The sequence below is a fragment of the Phalaenopsis equestris genome, unplaced genomic scaffold (genome assembly GCF_001263595.1).
Source record: "Phalaenopsis equestris unplaced genomic scaffold, ASM126359v1 Scaffold000090, whole genome shotgun sequence".
Classification (NCBI taxonomy): Eukaryota; Viridiplantae; Streptophyta; class Magnoliopsida; order Asparagales; family Orchidaceae; genus Phalaenopsis; species Phalaenopsis equestris.
Genome location: NW_018164532.1, coordinates 1,591,059 through 1,605,938, shown reverse-complemented (window position 1 = coordinate 1,605,938; position 14,880 = coordinate 1,591,059). Strand labels below are relative to the sequence as shown.

General features: G+C 34.4%; 1 protein-coding gene across 1 annotated transcript; it reads right to left on the bottom strand.

Annotated features, from left to right (window-relative positions):
- Positions 1–8,941: 8,941 nt before the first annotated feature.
- LOC110019973 (MADS-box transcription factor 2) lies at positions 8,942–14,489 on the bottom strand. The gene is made up of 7 exons (XM_020717890.1): positions 14,026–14,489; positions 13,874–13,940; positions 13,728–13,789; positions 13,542–13,641; positions 13,366–13,395; positions 13,227–13,271; positions 8,942–9,269 (listed from the first exon to the last, which is right to left on the bottom strand). The coding sequence occupies exons 1-7, from the start codon at positions 14,211–14,213 to the stop codon at positions 9,129–9,131; spliced, it is 633 nt and encodes a 210-aa protein (XP_020573549.1). The 5' UTR covers positions 14,214–14,489; the 3' UTR covers positions 8,942–9,128.
- Between the last annotated feature and the right edge of the window lie 391 nt (positions 14,490–14,880).

Here is a 14,880-nt window from a genome sequence, read left to right as displayed (position 1 = left end):
GACCAGCACCACCATTGTCGAACGCTTTTGACCATCATTGACCTCCATCAACCATTACTGACCGTTATCGTTTTCGCCAATTGTCGTCGACCATTGTTGACCGCATTGACTACCACTGACTTCCATCAACCACTGTCGATCGTCAACGATCATCACCAATCTCAGTTGATCATCATCAATCGCCGTCAATCACAGTCAACCATCACCGACCGGATGCCGCCAATTGCTATTGGTCTACATAGGTTCACAGCAATAAGTTCATCAGCGCATTGACGTAGTAACTTGAGAAACCTAGCAACAATTTCTCGTATGTGGGATAAGGGTCTCCGTAATCATCAATATAAATTAGAGTTTTATAATTATGTCAATCCTCGTGATTTTTTCTCTTTACTAAAAATTTATGGTGTCTCAACTGTCTGTTTTCTTTTATCTAAATATGTGTTGAATATTCAAGCAACGCTAAAACGATATTTCATTACTCTATCACCTCAAATTTTCTAGGATGCGACACACATGTTGCTTTTATTTTTTGATGCATAGAACTTCAATCAACTTTTATATTCAACAATAATTAAGTACTTAAAAAGCTATTTCATGAATTTTAAGCGTCAATGATTATGATCATAAACTAATCAAACAATTGTTTGAGATTACTCATTAATAATTAAATAATTATAAGAGTTCAAACAAATTTATTTTGTCAAACGATTATGAATGTGATTTATTAATTAAGTTAATCTACGAGCAACTCATCAATCACTTAATCAATTTACCGGACTAAACTCGTAAGATTAGATTTTATTCAACTTTAGAGACATTTACATCCATACCATCTAATTCTTATGCATTTATATATTTCATAATTTTAATAATAATGTAATTAATCAGGATTACATCCGAGTTGAAGAGACGCGTGCTCATCGGAGTCAAAATGTAAGAAGAGACTCGCTTTTCTGTTTTTGACGACAGTCCCCACTTATTTGGTCGGCCAAATCAATAAATAAGATGGTGTTTCCTTCCACGTCGCCCATTTGCTGACGTGTCTTCAATGCTGCCGCAGAGTCGTCGTCGGAGTCAAGTTTTTGGGTGGCCAAAACCAACCTCCATCTCTTTGCATTTTCAACGCGAATTTAAAAGCACTTGGGAGAATCGCCACGTTTGGAATAATATATAAATAGAAAAAAGTAATAATATTTTTTTTTTCTTTAAGCATTTTTTTTTTACCAATAAATATTCAAACTCTTAGGAAGAGTAATCCAAAACTTCGATTTCAACAAAATTATACTCAAATTAATTGACTCGATGAGACGAACTTATCAGCCAAAGTTGGTTATATCAGAGCCAAATCAACCCCTGTCAACCACCATCGGCTGTCATCGATCATCGCCCGCTAACTCTAGCTAACCGTCACTGACCACCAACCACCATCACTTGTTTTGAATAAATGGTGATTTTAACTAAAAAATAATTAAATAATAGATTTAGTCAATTTGCTCGACTCCTTCAGTGCCACTTTGCCTCGATCGGTCATCTCATACCAATCGACATCACTTACGTCTCGATCGACCGCCCAAGAACGTCGACACCAACCGACATCACTTTAAACAAACTTTCATAGCGCTCGAGCTAACATCCCACACTTATACTTACGATATCAAAAATTGATAACACACTCCCCTTTTTTATTGTAGTCCCTAACTACAAGGAATCAAATTAAACCATATTAAATATAAAAAGATGACAATAAATCAAGTCATTTAAATATTTCTTTTTTTCTTTGGTTATTTAAACGGAATCTCATCATGAAGTAAAGTCAACTTTATTAATATTAAAAAATTAAGAAAAACAATGACAGGAGCTCTGAACTATATTAATTCATATGAATGGAATCTTATTTGCATCTCCATCCGAACTCTCTCTTATTGAATATTCATGCGAAAATAAATAAATCCAAAAATTCCTTTTTTTTTAGGTGTTTGATAATAATGACGTCAGCTTGAAGAATAGCATATAGAAGTTTTTTTCCTTCAAGGATTAGCTAACATGATGTCAACTTATAAAGTAAAATTACATTTGACACCCCTAATATTTTGATTATGCCACTTCAAAAAAAAAATGGATTGATAAAGATATTTTTTAAAATGAAATAAAATATTTGAGTGCTAGAAATGTAAGAAATCCAAGTCTAAATGGTAGATATGTAAATGCATATGAGTTATAGAGTATTTATTTAAATGCCCCAAAAATTAAAAAAAATATTTTTATATACATTTACTTGAATGGTATAGCAAGGCTCATGATATTTCTGGTCCTAAAGTGCTGCCAATATTGACAGAACACTCCTTTGAACTTTAAGGGGTTGAGACATTTATGGTAGATATAGCACTTTATGACTTCATACTAATTCATGTGGTTGTGATCATTCTCTAACGATATCGTATACACCAAAGTTGTCAGCGCGGATCTCAAATCAATCAAACGGCTCAGATGACGGCCATACGATTTGGGCGTCCTATCGTCTTTCGACCAACCGCATAATTAAGAATCGACTAGCACGCTATGGTGAGAGATTCGAACGACATACCACGCCCGCAGTCCCAATTGGCAAGAACGCAGAAGTGAACTCCTAATCCCGGCCAATCGGCCAACCCACTTTTACCACAGCAAACGAGATCACCACTCGACCGGGTGCCTCGGCCGACCAACTCAATGCGCAATCTTTACTCAGAAGGTCGCCTCAGAGTCAAATTCAAGCAAGTCGTTCAGCCAATTACCGACAAATTAGAATTCCAATTGTAATACAAATATGATATGAAATATATATAATTAATTCAAACATATTAGAATTCCAATTTAAATGCTTGTCTAGCCTTGCCTAGATTCATACTAAGGGAGGACCGAACCAATCGACCACATAATGTCATTTGATTAATCAATCGCTCTACTCCAGTTCAACAATCCCATAATGTGTCGTCTCTTCTTAACCACCCTAAGGAGCCGGCCCTTCGGTGGTTAAACAATCTGCCAACTAAAACCATCCCAAGTTATTACGAGTTTAAGAGATTGTTCGTTTCACACTTCTCAAACTTACATAAGCCAAGGAAACACTTGAACACCCTTCTCTACCTTGAACCACGGAAGGGCTCACCAAAAATCAAGCATAAATATTTTGAAGAATAGATAGCCAAAATTCATGAATTAATATTTTTCCATTTCAACTTTTTAAATTTTATTTTCTTTTTTGAAAGTGGGGCATATGCTCCCAAGGAAGTTAAAGGTTTTAAGGTCCCAACCGCTCAAAACGGATTCAACGGACGAGATGAGCTCTAGTTAAGCTGTCCAATAATCATTTATCATGGTAATTGGAGAGGATTCCAATCCCCAAAATAAAGCTTCAAAATGATGTAAACTAGTTCAATACGAAGGAAACCACTTGAAATTCTTAATTTGCAGTTAAGACAATAGGAGAGGAGTCAAAGGTTTTAAGGTCCAGAAAGTCATAAATTGAAAAGCAGAAAGAAGAAAAAAAGACTCATTTGCTCAGTAGTTGTTCTACAGACCAAAGTTTGGAATCTGAATTTTATAGAAGTCAATAAAGATAACTTAGAAACAAGGACATAAAGTTGAACCAAAAAAGAAAGGAGCGTTTATATATTTCGCACCTAAACTTGCATATTTACACACATAGCACTCAAATCTTTAATATCACATCAAATATGGCATTATCATCATTTTGAAAGAGTGAAATACAATATGAAAGCTTAGATGTGAGATATGTAAATGCATAAGAATTGTGTGCTATGTATGTAAATTTACCATCTTTTTTATATGTACCCTTAAGCCATTGAGAGGGTATGTCGATGAGGAACAGGAAATAACTAAGAGGTCACCTTAAGAAGTCATAATGGAGAGCTCCTTATGTCCTCCTAATTCTTGCACACCGAAAGGACATGTTGTTGAATGTCGTCATTTTGAGTGATGAAAGGCTCAAAAACAATAGTAATATGTCATTACTATTCATATTACTATTGATGCACGCTAGAAAATCTCTGGCGGTAGAGTAACAGATTATTGTCTTAGCATTGTACGAAAATTCAACACACACACTGATGAAAGAGAAACAAGCAGTGTTGACTCCAGAAGTTTTTACGTGAAAAACCCGGAGAAGTAAAAACCACGGGACATGACCCAATTGCAAAAATTTACTATTGATTAATGATTATGAAAATCTCTTGTCCCACAAATGGAAAATGAAAAACTATATTTTTTAAATTACAGCGTTGATTGTCTGCGTCTGGTTGATAGTAATTGATGACGATTGACAGAGATCAACGAAGGTCGGCGGTGGTCAAAGACGAGAGACGATGGCCGACGGAGATCGGCTGCGGTCAACTGCAGTCGACGGGGCTTGACGATGGTCGAAGGAGGTCGGCGGTGGTCGGCGATGATGTTGAGCTGCAGCTCCTTCTCAAGGTTTCAGGCTCTCTAGGCTTAAGCTCCCTCCTCATGAGAGAGGAGGGGCTCTATTTATAGTGTTTTGAGTACAATTAATGCAGGAATATGAACCATTTTAATCGGACGGTCCGGAGAGCTTCCCTCAATCAAACGGTGATTAATGGGCAATTGGGTGTCTTAATTATGTCGAAATTAATTGATCTTGAGCTCATTGGATTCTTTTTGTCGAGACGCTCGATTCGACTATAAGATTGCCAAATTTGGCATATGTTTGACTTTCCAAATGTGTCCGAAAATCTTTAAATAAAGTTTTAATGACTTGATCTAGGCTTGATTTGACTCGAAGTTGACTAACTTTGATATCATTAAATCCTTCTCATCGAGCTGGTTAGTTTGACTATAAGCTTACTGAAATCAGAGCTCTGGAAGACTGTTAATCAAAGTTTAAATGTTTCTTGCTCAAAAAATTATCTTGAGATTCGTGGATGATAAAAATGTGTTGGTGGCTTATCAATTATAAATTTTTTTAAAGTAAATCTCTTAAAAGGTTGAGAGATGGGACATGCTTTTATCATAAGATCGAAGGCACATAAATATAGATGGACGCACTTTGAGGAAGATGAAGCAACACACCAATGATAGCTGCATTGAGGACATACAAATCTATGACCGTCTTATATAGTTTGGTTAATTGAAAGTATATTAGATGTTCTTATGATGATTATTAAAGTTAGATAAATGTAAAATTTAGTGAATTCTAGTTCAATTCATTTGTACCATATGGGTCCTCAATAGGAATCGTTTTTTCACATATGACTCATGCTTGTGGCTATATTTATATAAGAATGGCGAAGTAAAATATACATATTTTTTAAGCGCTCTTATTGATGCAATATGCAAGTTCTCGAAAGATGCTGGTATTCTTAAGACGGTGATTGGCTGCGATGCAGATTTACGTTAAATAGGATTTATCAAATCCATGAAATCATGCGAGCTTGCGACGGAGTGGAGTGGAGAACGTGAGCAACGGCTCTTAAGACGGTGATTGGCTGCGATGCAGATTTACGTTAAATAGGACTTATCAAATCCATGAAATCATACGAGCTTGCGACAAAGTGGAGTGGAGATGGTGGAGTAAATTCATTTAATCCGCCTCACATTCGGATTTAATAAATCCAAATTTACGTTACACAACAGACGGAACGAGGGGGTGATCGGATAGTTGGATTTTGTTTTCCCTTTTTTTTTTGTTAGTGTTTGGCTGGATATAGGTTAAATCCATGCTAAATCCTGTTAAAAGTGTGGACCAGACACCCTCTAAAATTTGTAGAGGGACATGAGGTCTCATGAAGGCCGAGAGAAGTTTCACAAATTATTTATTGTTGGAAACAACCTTGATTGGAGTTGTTTAGTATCGTCTTACACATTATAGCAATAAAACTTGCAGAAGCAAAACAAGGTTTAGTTTGTTGGCTACTAGCCAAGCTCTAGAATAGAAGATGGCACAGCTAAGGGGATGACGATTAGAAATGATCAGAGGAATCAATCTCATGTTGTATAACTTCCCATCATGCCAGGTTATACCAACATTTAGAGTGAGGAAACTGCCACTTTAGGAGTATAAAAGAAATCAATAATAGATGGTGTACTTCTAACATCAGTGGATCTACTTAGTTGGGTAAAAGATATGCTTCATAAACCTCTTATTAACCATCCAACATTGAGATATTATGAGCTTTGGACTAATCTAATGGGTTTTATCCCGTTGGTGTAATGTAACATCCTGAAAAATCACCATCTCAAGAGTGCTTCGATAAAAAACACACTTAACTTTATAATCTCCAATTAACTTCTAATTAATATACAAAACAATGCCCCGATAATTATGAGTTCAACTTCTAAGAAAAAGGGATTTCTAAGATTTTCACTTGCAATAGTTTTATTAGAAAGGAAAAATAGAGTTGGTGGTTCAGGAATTTATAAAAAGGAATATAGAAAAAAAAGATGGGAGAGAAGACTAAATAAATTTTAACTCTTTTTTTTTTTATGATCCTCGAATAATCGATGCTATAAAAATTGAATAAGTCTATAATTATGCAAAAAAAAAAGCACTCTTTTGAGAAGTTTTCCGGTAGAAAGTTACAGAATATTTCTTTTTTTTATTATTATTTTAAAGATAAGATATACACTTTGATTTGACAAAAAATGGTGGATCAAGCGATCTCTTCTTTCTCATGGAAGTAGGCATGATTTAGTTCCATACAAATCAACATGTCTTCCTATTATTCTTAGCCTTTTGTAATAGCTTTATTTGTTCATCATATTTGCTCTTGATAAATGCCTCTGCAAATAAAAATTATGTCATTCCTTGCAATTAATAATATACCCATATAAAAATTAAAATACCTCGATAAAATTCTCTTTGCTCCCCCAAATGCTAATTATAATACCTACTTAATCTAGTTAATTGATAAGCCATATAACTACAAGGAGCCTTTAACCACTTTGTCATGATCCAAATAGGGTAATATCCTTTTAGCCTATAGCACTTTCTAACCAAAAAAAAAAAAAATCAAAGAAGAATAAAGCAATATTGCCCTATTGACAGCCCCAAAAATCCTTGATTTCTCAGCACTAAAAGAAAAATTAGAGAGGGAAAAAAGGAGGGAGGAAGAGAGTGCTTAATAATCCAATGTGCACTACTCCCAAACCCTTTATACCAACTCAATGTAACACAATGCCATAACTTTTTGGACAGCTGGTAGACTGGTGCATTATTGCCCAAAAAAGGGTTACCTTAAATTAAAGTTTGGGCCCTAAGCATTAGAGGCACAATTTCAAAAAGCGAGTCACATATAGACCAACATTCGACATCATACACTAGACTCAGGCATAAGCATCAATCAAATCATTAATTTTTTGGGTTATTTTTTGAGAGAGCACTACCATAGATGAAGATGACAAGAAATTTGAGTGGATTGGTATTGTGAATGATCTTGGCCGTTAATTCTCACATTAACTTGATCATAAATCAAGTTATTCATAACCATTAAGTTACTAAATCCATCAACTGAACTAATAAACCAGAATTATGTCAGCAAGGGTACAAATCTCATAAATGTGGCACAAGATCTTAACTAGGCTAGAGGTGAATGTTGTATCATTGATATCAAATCTTTTGAGAATCCCAAAAATGGTTTAACGACAAATTCACAGCTTTTACAACCTACAAAAAGGTTTGATTATTGACAGTACCTATACTGGACAAAGGGCCTAGCATATAATGCAGATTTAAACGCCTATCCCCACTGAGAGTAGCCTAGCACAACAGTACAATTACTTCCTATATTCATGTCACTAGTACGGATAGGGTAAGATGGACCACTGATTTTGTTCATCACACAGTTCTGCTCAAAAGCAGAAAGGGTTCCATTATTGCAGCATTAAAAAAAGTGGAGGCTTTTACAATGCGTACCCCGCCCAATACTTAGCTATTTACATATCTAACATTTAAACTTTGCTTTTACATTTATATAACTCAAATCCTTCGTAGCACATCAAAAATATCACTAGCTTAACTTTTTAAAAGTGATATACACCTATGTCCATGCATAAATAAGATGCATGAATGTAAAAATTGAAATTTATGTGTTAGATAGATACACCTATATTGACGTTAATGTCAACATATTGCAAGTTCTCTTTTTTTTCTTCAGTGTGAATTGGGCAGTATAGTTTTTTTTTCATCAATATATATTTTGGCACACATCGTTTAGGCTTCCAACTCAATAGTGTGCTGCTTAAATAAGCAGAATTCAAACACTGATTGACATTAACAGAGTACGAGTCCCACCAAATGGGAGGTCATAATCTGTCAATGTCAACATGGGGCCAAATTTGGCCTAGAAATTAAATACATAAAAAAACAGGAGTTCTACAAAAATACCGCTTACAAGGGAAAAAAAGTCAGCTTAATATTTCTAGTGCAAACCAAGAATAATGATATACTTGCTCTCCAAATAAATCAGCGTATAAAAAAAAATTAAAAAGATTTACATACAAGCCACCCCCTACCCATGTATTTACATATCTAGCAACTAAAATTTGATATATTGACATTAATAGAACTTTAGATATGCATCAAAAGGTGCATTTCACTTTTAGAAAGTTAGAGAAAGTGGTACTTTCAATGCAATAAGAAAGATTTGAGTATTACAAATCTAAAAATCGAAGTTAAGGAGTTAAATATGTAAATTCATAAGAATTATGCGACAAGTAAATAACCCCTTTTTTGTTCCCATTGACCACACGAGCATGTAAATAACACTCTCATTTTGCAAAAGATATGTAAATATCACAGCAAATAAATGCACAATAATCCATAAAAGTACATGGTCATCTAAAAATTGGCAAAAGAAATCAACAAACAATTAAGTTCACAAAACAATGTAAAAAATCAGAGAGAATACTCAGAAGCACATAGATATCAAAATTGACTAGAACATAAAAATATTTAACCATAGTTACTAATGAGTTTGGAGAGTTACAATATGAATATCACTAGTAAGCACATATCTGATAATTAGCAATATAAGTTTTCATATTCTCACAGAACTGCCAAAAGTTAATATAATAATTCATTTAAACAACAGGAAAGCAGTAGGCTAACACAGTTACTTATTTCCCTGCAAGTTGGGCTGAATGGGTTGGACACGAAAAGTCATTGGCATCTGAGCCGCATACTCGCGATCTTTATGATGATAGCCGATGTCGAGTTCTCTCATACTCCCTTCCATTGCCATTTGTTGTTGGTGCTGCAAATTGAAAACACTGAGTTCCAAAAATGACAGGCAAATCAAAAAGTACATACCATCAAATTCCTATATATTTACATATCTAACACCTAAAACTTTACTTTTTATATCAAGCATAGTGAAGGCAATACAAATTGAGGTTTAGGTGTTAGATATGTAAATACACAGGAATTGAGTGGCATGTCCGCAAGACCGAAAAAAAAAAATTTATGAGAACTATGTTGGAGCAGGTAGCTTTTTCTTCATTCCATATCCTGATTCATTTTATTTTATTTTATTTCCTCTCAAAGCCCTTTCCCCTCTCACAAATAATCATTTGTATTGGCATAATATAAAAATAACATTGCAAATTTATTTATGTTTTTAATAAATAGCACATAATGTTCATTCAGCAATACCTTGTTATAGACAAATCGCCTATGCATCATGAAGCATGTGAATGCTTACACAATCAAGAAAACTTGATGTTACACAACATGGATTTAAGGATACAACACTCACAGTAATTTTGGTTGAAATAAAAATTAGAATTGATGAGACCGCCAGTCTAGTTGAGATGGTTCATGGCCTTAAAATAAAAATTGAAATTTTGATGCAAAAAATCTTTCTTGAAGGAAATGAAGTAGCCACTTCAAGAGCGGAACTTTCTAATATTGCCAATGGCCTACAATTTTCTACACAAAATCTGAAATTTATTGTTTCCCAAGGTTCACATAGGTTTTTATAAGTCAAATGAGATCATCATGCATTAGAGTAGATCCTCCTCAGACAAATTGGATAGTATCCTGAACATGGCCATCATCAGCATAAGGCTGAAGCTATAACAATCATTATAGGAGGATTAAGTTGATTGTTCCTCTTTCAATGGAAGGTATAACCCAAATGCATACTTAAATTGGATAACAAACATAAAGAACTACTTCAAATTAGTGAATAAGCTATAGCACATAAAATTTTGTTTGCTTAATAATAAATTAACTATCTTTGCAAAATATTTTTGAAGATAAGCAGTCAACAATAAATGCGATCAAAAGAAAGGTAGGCCAAAGCAGATTTTATTTCCTATATATCATAAAGATCAATTGCATACCAAGAACCATAATTTTACATAAAGATTCCCTAAGTGTAATTAAATATTTAAATAGATTTAAGGATTTACTATATTGATAAGTTAGAGAAGTTGAGTGGATGATGAAACCCAATTTTATAAATGACTTAAAATTTGGCATCCAAATTGAAGTAGAAAATCATAATTCCACTAAATTTGATGATGCCTTTCATAGAACTCTAGAAATTTTTAATTTTATTTAAATTAAGATAAATCATATATTTTAATACTCTTAAATTTAAATGTTAATCAATTGGATGAAATTAGTCTTCCATTTTAATTATAACCCTATTTCCATAAATAAGTAATGAGAAATATATTTTTCATCATTCATGAACTGCAAAAAAAGTTTAAGATTCAACTCCTTTATTTTGTCAACTATTCTCTCTTCCCTATTTCTCAATTTTGCAAGGTCTGCTTCATAAGAAAGCCTTCAACTATTTTGTCTCCTTATGATCTCCAATATAATCACAATATAGCAGCATAAAACTTGTCCTTACAAGAAACTAAAACTATTCTGATTGCAACTATAGCATTCCCTATAGTTGAGCCTCTAAATTCCATCATAGAGACAACGGAAGGATAAAAAAAGCCAAGAAGGAATACCTACTTATCTGGAAAATATACACTATACTGAATACTTTATGAATGTTAATGGTTAAATTTATCATGTTAAAAGAGAGCTATATCCAATAAAATCATATTTACTTGGTCTGCTCAAGTTAGTCAATTAGGTTACTTGCCATTTTTCGTACTAACACTCGCCAGCAATAATTGAAGTATGGAAATAAGAAAAGATTCACACAAACCCAAGCTTTAAAGAAAGATTCACACTAAGAAAGTCCCCATACTTCAATGTTTATAGGAAGAAATGAGTTGAAAAAATATGCATGATTTAAAAGGCCCTCCCAATATTGAACTTGGCTACTTAGATATTTAAGTTACATTGGTGAACAAACATGATGCACTAAAGTTGGGCTAATGTAACCTAAATTAGGTTAAACTACATAAAGAGCATGAAAACCAGTATGGATAGACCCAGCCCACAAGGAGGCTAAACCAATGTGACTACAACAATCTTATATGGAGAATGGCTAGACCAAATTTTAGAAAAATTGCATGGAAAGTAAACCAAGGCACATAAGGAGCCAAAAAAAAAGGCCCGTACCATTGCTACTATTCCGAATAACCAAACCCTAGTTTGAATATTTTAAAAAAATACTTAACTAATAAAGCTATTCCCGCCGAATGTTTTATCAATGTTTTTATTAACAGAATGTTGAAGGGCAGACAAATAAAATAAATAGGAGATCAGCTTATTTTTAGGACATTTTCACGCAATTAGTTTTAATATGAAAATTCTATTATTTCTTGGAGTCTATAAATAGAATCATTATTTACATTCATTTTTTATTACAATTAGATGGCAATTGGGCATAAGTCTTGCATACTTTTCTAATTAAATTCCCTCTTTCACTCTCTCCCTTTCTCTTTCTCTAAATCACGTCTCAAGCTTAAATATGGGGGCAAATGTAATGGAAATAAAAGAACAAAAAGGGAAAGCAATTCACAAAAGAAGGTGAAGCAAGGAAGTCATCACCTAAACCAAGGTATACCTCCAAGGGATTGTTTGGTCATGGATTTACTAAATCCTATAAATCGGGATTTACTAAATCCAAGATTTAAAAGTTCATATTTAATGTCTAGCTAGATTTGAGTTAAATCCAACTTAAATGTATCACCATCCCCAAGTTTAATTTACAAGTTTCCATTATTCTTCTTTTGGTTCTACACATTCATCAATCACTCTCCATATCTCATAATCCTACTTGGGAAGTACTACATTAAACAATAACTATTTAGCATCTCGTGTAAGGTGCCATCTAACTCAAACCTGCAAGCTAATAGGCATACCTGCTCTCCCTATAATCCTAAATACTCTGTCGAAAAAGCTGAATATTCAACCTCCCTGAGCTTGGTATAAGTTTTAGAATCTAGCACTCCTTGATCAAAATCACATTTCAGTACCAAAATAATCACAAATTAGCATTCCAAGTCGAAAAATGGTTCAAAAGCAGCCTGCATCTAAATATTGGATCATTGCTAACACTTCCAGCCGAAACAGTTCCAAAAAACTGCAAATCAGAAGACAAATAGGCTAACAAAAGGCAACATGAACATTTAAGTTCCTATAAGATGTTACTAATTCGATCCAATCTCAAAATTGGCACGCTTCTCCAAAGAAATTAGGGCAAACAGATTTCTTATTTCAATAATTCAAACAACTCAATGAGAATACAAAGATAAGCACCAATGATTCTTCCAATTCCTATAATTTGAGAGGTAGTAAATCTCTCCCAAAACCAAAACCTAAGCCTCACAATACAATCTCCTGCAAAAATCTAACCCTAGACATAACAAGCATATTTATACCCAACAATAATAATAATAAGAAAAGACTAAATTGCCCTTAGGCGTACAAAAGACAATTTTGCCCTTAGGCTAGACACCCTCATAACAGTTACAATTTAATTTCAATAATCTTAATGGTGTCGGGCAAAAGTGTATGCACGAGTGCTTTTAAATTCTCATGTGTTTACATATCGCACGCCTAAACTTTCATATTTACTAAGGATTTTAGTGCTTTAAGCCTATGCATGCGTATTTCACTTTTAAAAAGTGATGATAGGGCTATTTTTTATGTGATATTAAAAATTTGAGTTCTATGCATGTTAATATGAAAGTTTAGGCGTGATATATGTAAATACATAAGCCATGTGTGCTATATATGTAAATGCCTATTTAAAATTTCTTAAGCACTAATAAGAATAACGTGGAATGGTCATTACCAATAGGTATGTGAGCCTTTTATTTTCATCTTCAAGCATCCTTTCCTGCATATTGTAAGTGTAAGAACCCAATAATTAAAACCAGTTACCAACATAAAAAAGTCAAAAACAGAAAGGCTTGTTGGTTCATGAAGCATACATTCTTTTTTAGCATCTTCAAGTAGTCCATCTGTCAAGATTAACAACCAAAAAAAAATCGTCACTAAAAAATTCACAAGCTTGAGGTCATCTGCCTCCTTTTATGCACAAATTCAAAGTAAAAAAAGGTTGGTATAGTTAAAAATGCATATGAAAATAAAGAGGAAAAACTGTTACTTGTTTATCCCGAACGCTGGTGAGACCATTCTGCAGGGCTTCCTCAATCGGAATAAGCTCTTTTGGGTTAAGAGAGTTCAGATCCTCCCCTTTCAAATGCCTGCTCAAAACCCAGGAAAACCTAATAAATCTCAGTTGACACAAACAGTCCCTAATCATCAATCAAAGAGACGTTTTTCAAATTACCTGAGTTCGATCTGCATATTATCATTTTCCTTCTTGATACGATCAATCTCCGCGCTCAAGTTCTGCAATTGCACTCCCAACTCAGCAAATTACCAGAGATCCCCGCCATATTAAACAAAAATAACAACAGTTTCACCGAATTTTACCTCGTGCTTGGCGTCCCAGAGCTTCTTCCCCGAGTTCTGCTGGTATTTCTCCAGCATCTTCGACAGCCTTCAAATCCCACAACTCCCCGTTATAAGAAAGAGAAAACAAAAGCAAAATAGAAATTTGAAATCGATAGATTAAATCAACCTACGTGGTGGATGGGCTACAATACTCAAACATCTTTCCAAGGCTGGAAAAGATGACAAGCGAAACCTGGGCGTCGCAGAGCACGCTGATCTCCTTCGCCTTCTTCATGATTCCATTCCGCCTCTTCGAGAAGGTCACTTGCCGGTTGGTTGAGTTCTCGATTCTCTTGATCTCTATCTTTCCCCGACCCATCTCCACCCAAAAACCGGAAAGAGCAGGATGAAAAAGAAAAGAGACTGCAAGAGATTTCAGGAGCAGAAGCGAAAACCCCAAAAAGAAGCACAGCAAAGAAGGATGAGCGGATAGGAGGAGGCGAAGAAGAAGAAGAAGAGGGGTTTTCCATAAGGGGAATGAAAGTGGGGAGCTTTCGCGTCGGCTGAGGAGGACTAGCTTCAATTGGGATGGAGAAGTACGAGAAAGCTCGCCTAGATCGCGAGGAGGAGGAGGACGAGGAGCTCTTTTCCGATTTGATTTTTCACTCAGCCCCTCAGTAAATCCCTTATTGATTTGCCATTTTGTCAGAAGCTTATTTATTTCGAATAGAATGCAATATATCATATGATTCAAATTAACTATTTTCAATACTAAGAATTATTATAATACTTTGCTCATTTAGTTGTGCCACAATTTGTAGTGAGATTAGAAATATTTTTTAGTTTATGTTTTTCTAACTAGTGTGAAAGGGCGCATTATCCATGATATAATCGCTGAAAAAGTAGTCTCTCATCATGAGATGATAAGTTCAAATCATACGTATTGCTCTTTGGGCTCATATTTCCCTCTCATGAGTTCAAATCATACAAAGAGCAATATGTATGATTTAAAAGTCTTATTCTACCACCAATAAAATATCATTGCT

Excerpts from the sequence above, each read along its gene's own strand:
- LOC110019973 (XM_020717890.1), bottom strand. The coding sequence starts at position 14,213 with ATGGGTCGGGGAAAGATAGAGATCAAGAGAATCGAGAACTCAACCAAC. Across the intron at positions 13,790-13,873 it reads TCTGGGACGCCAAGCACGAG|AACTTGAGCGCGGAGATTGA; the intron begins GTAAAATTCGGT and ends GTGCAATTGCAG. Across the intron at positions 13,396-13,541 it reads CCAGCGTTCGGGATAAACAA|ATGGACTACTTGAAGATGCT; the intron begins GTAACAGTTTTT and ends TAATCTTGACAG.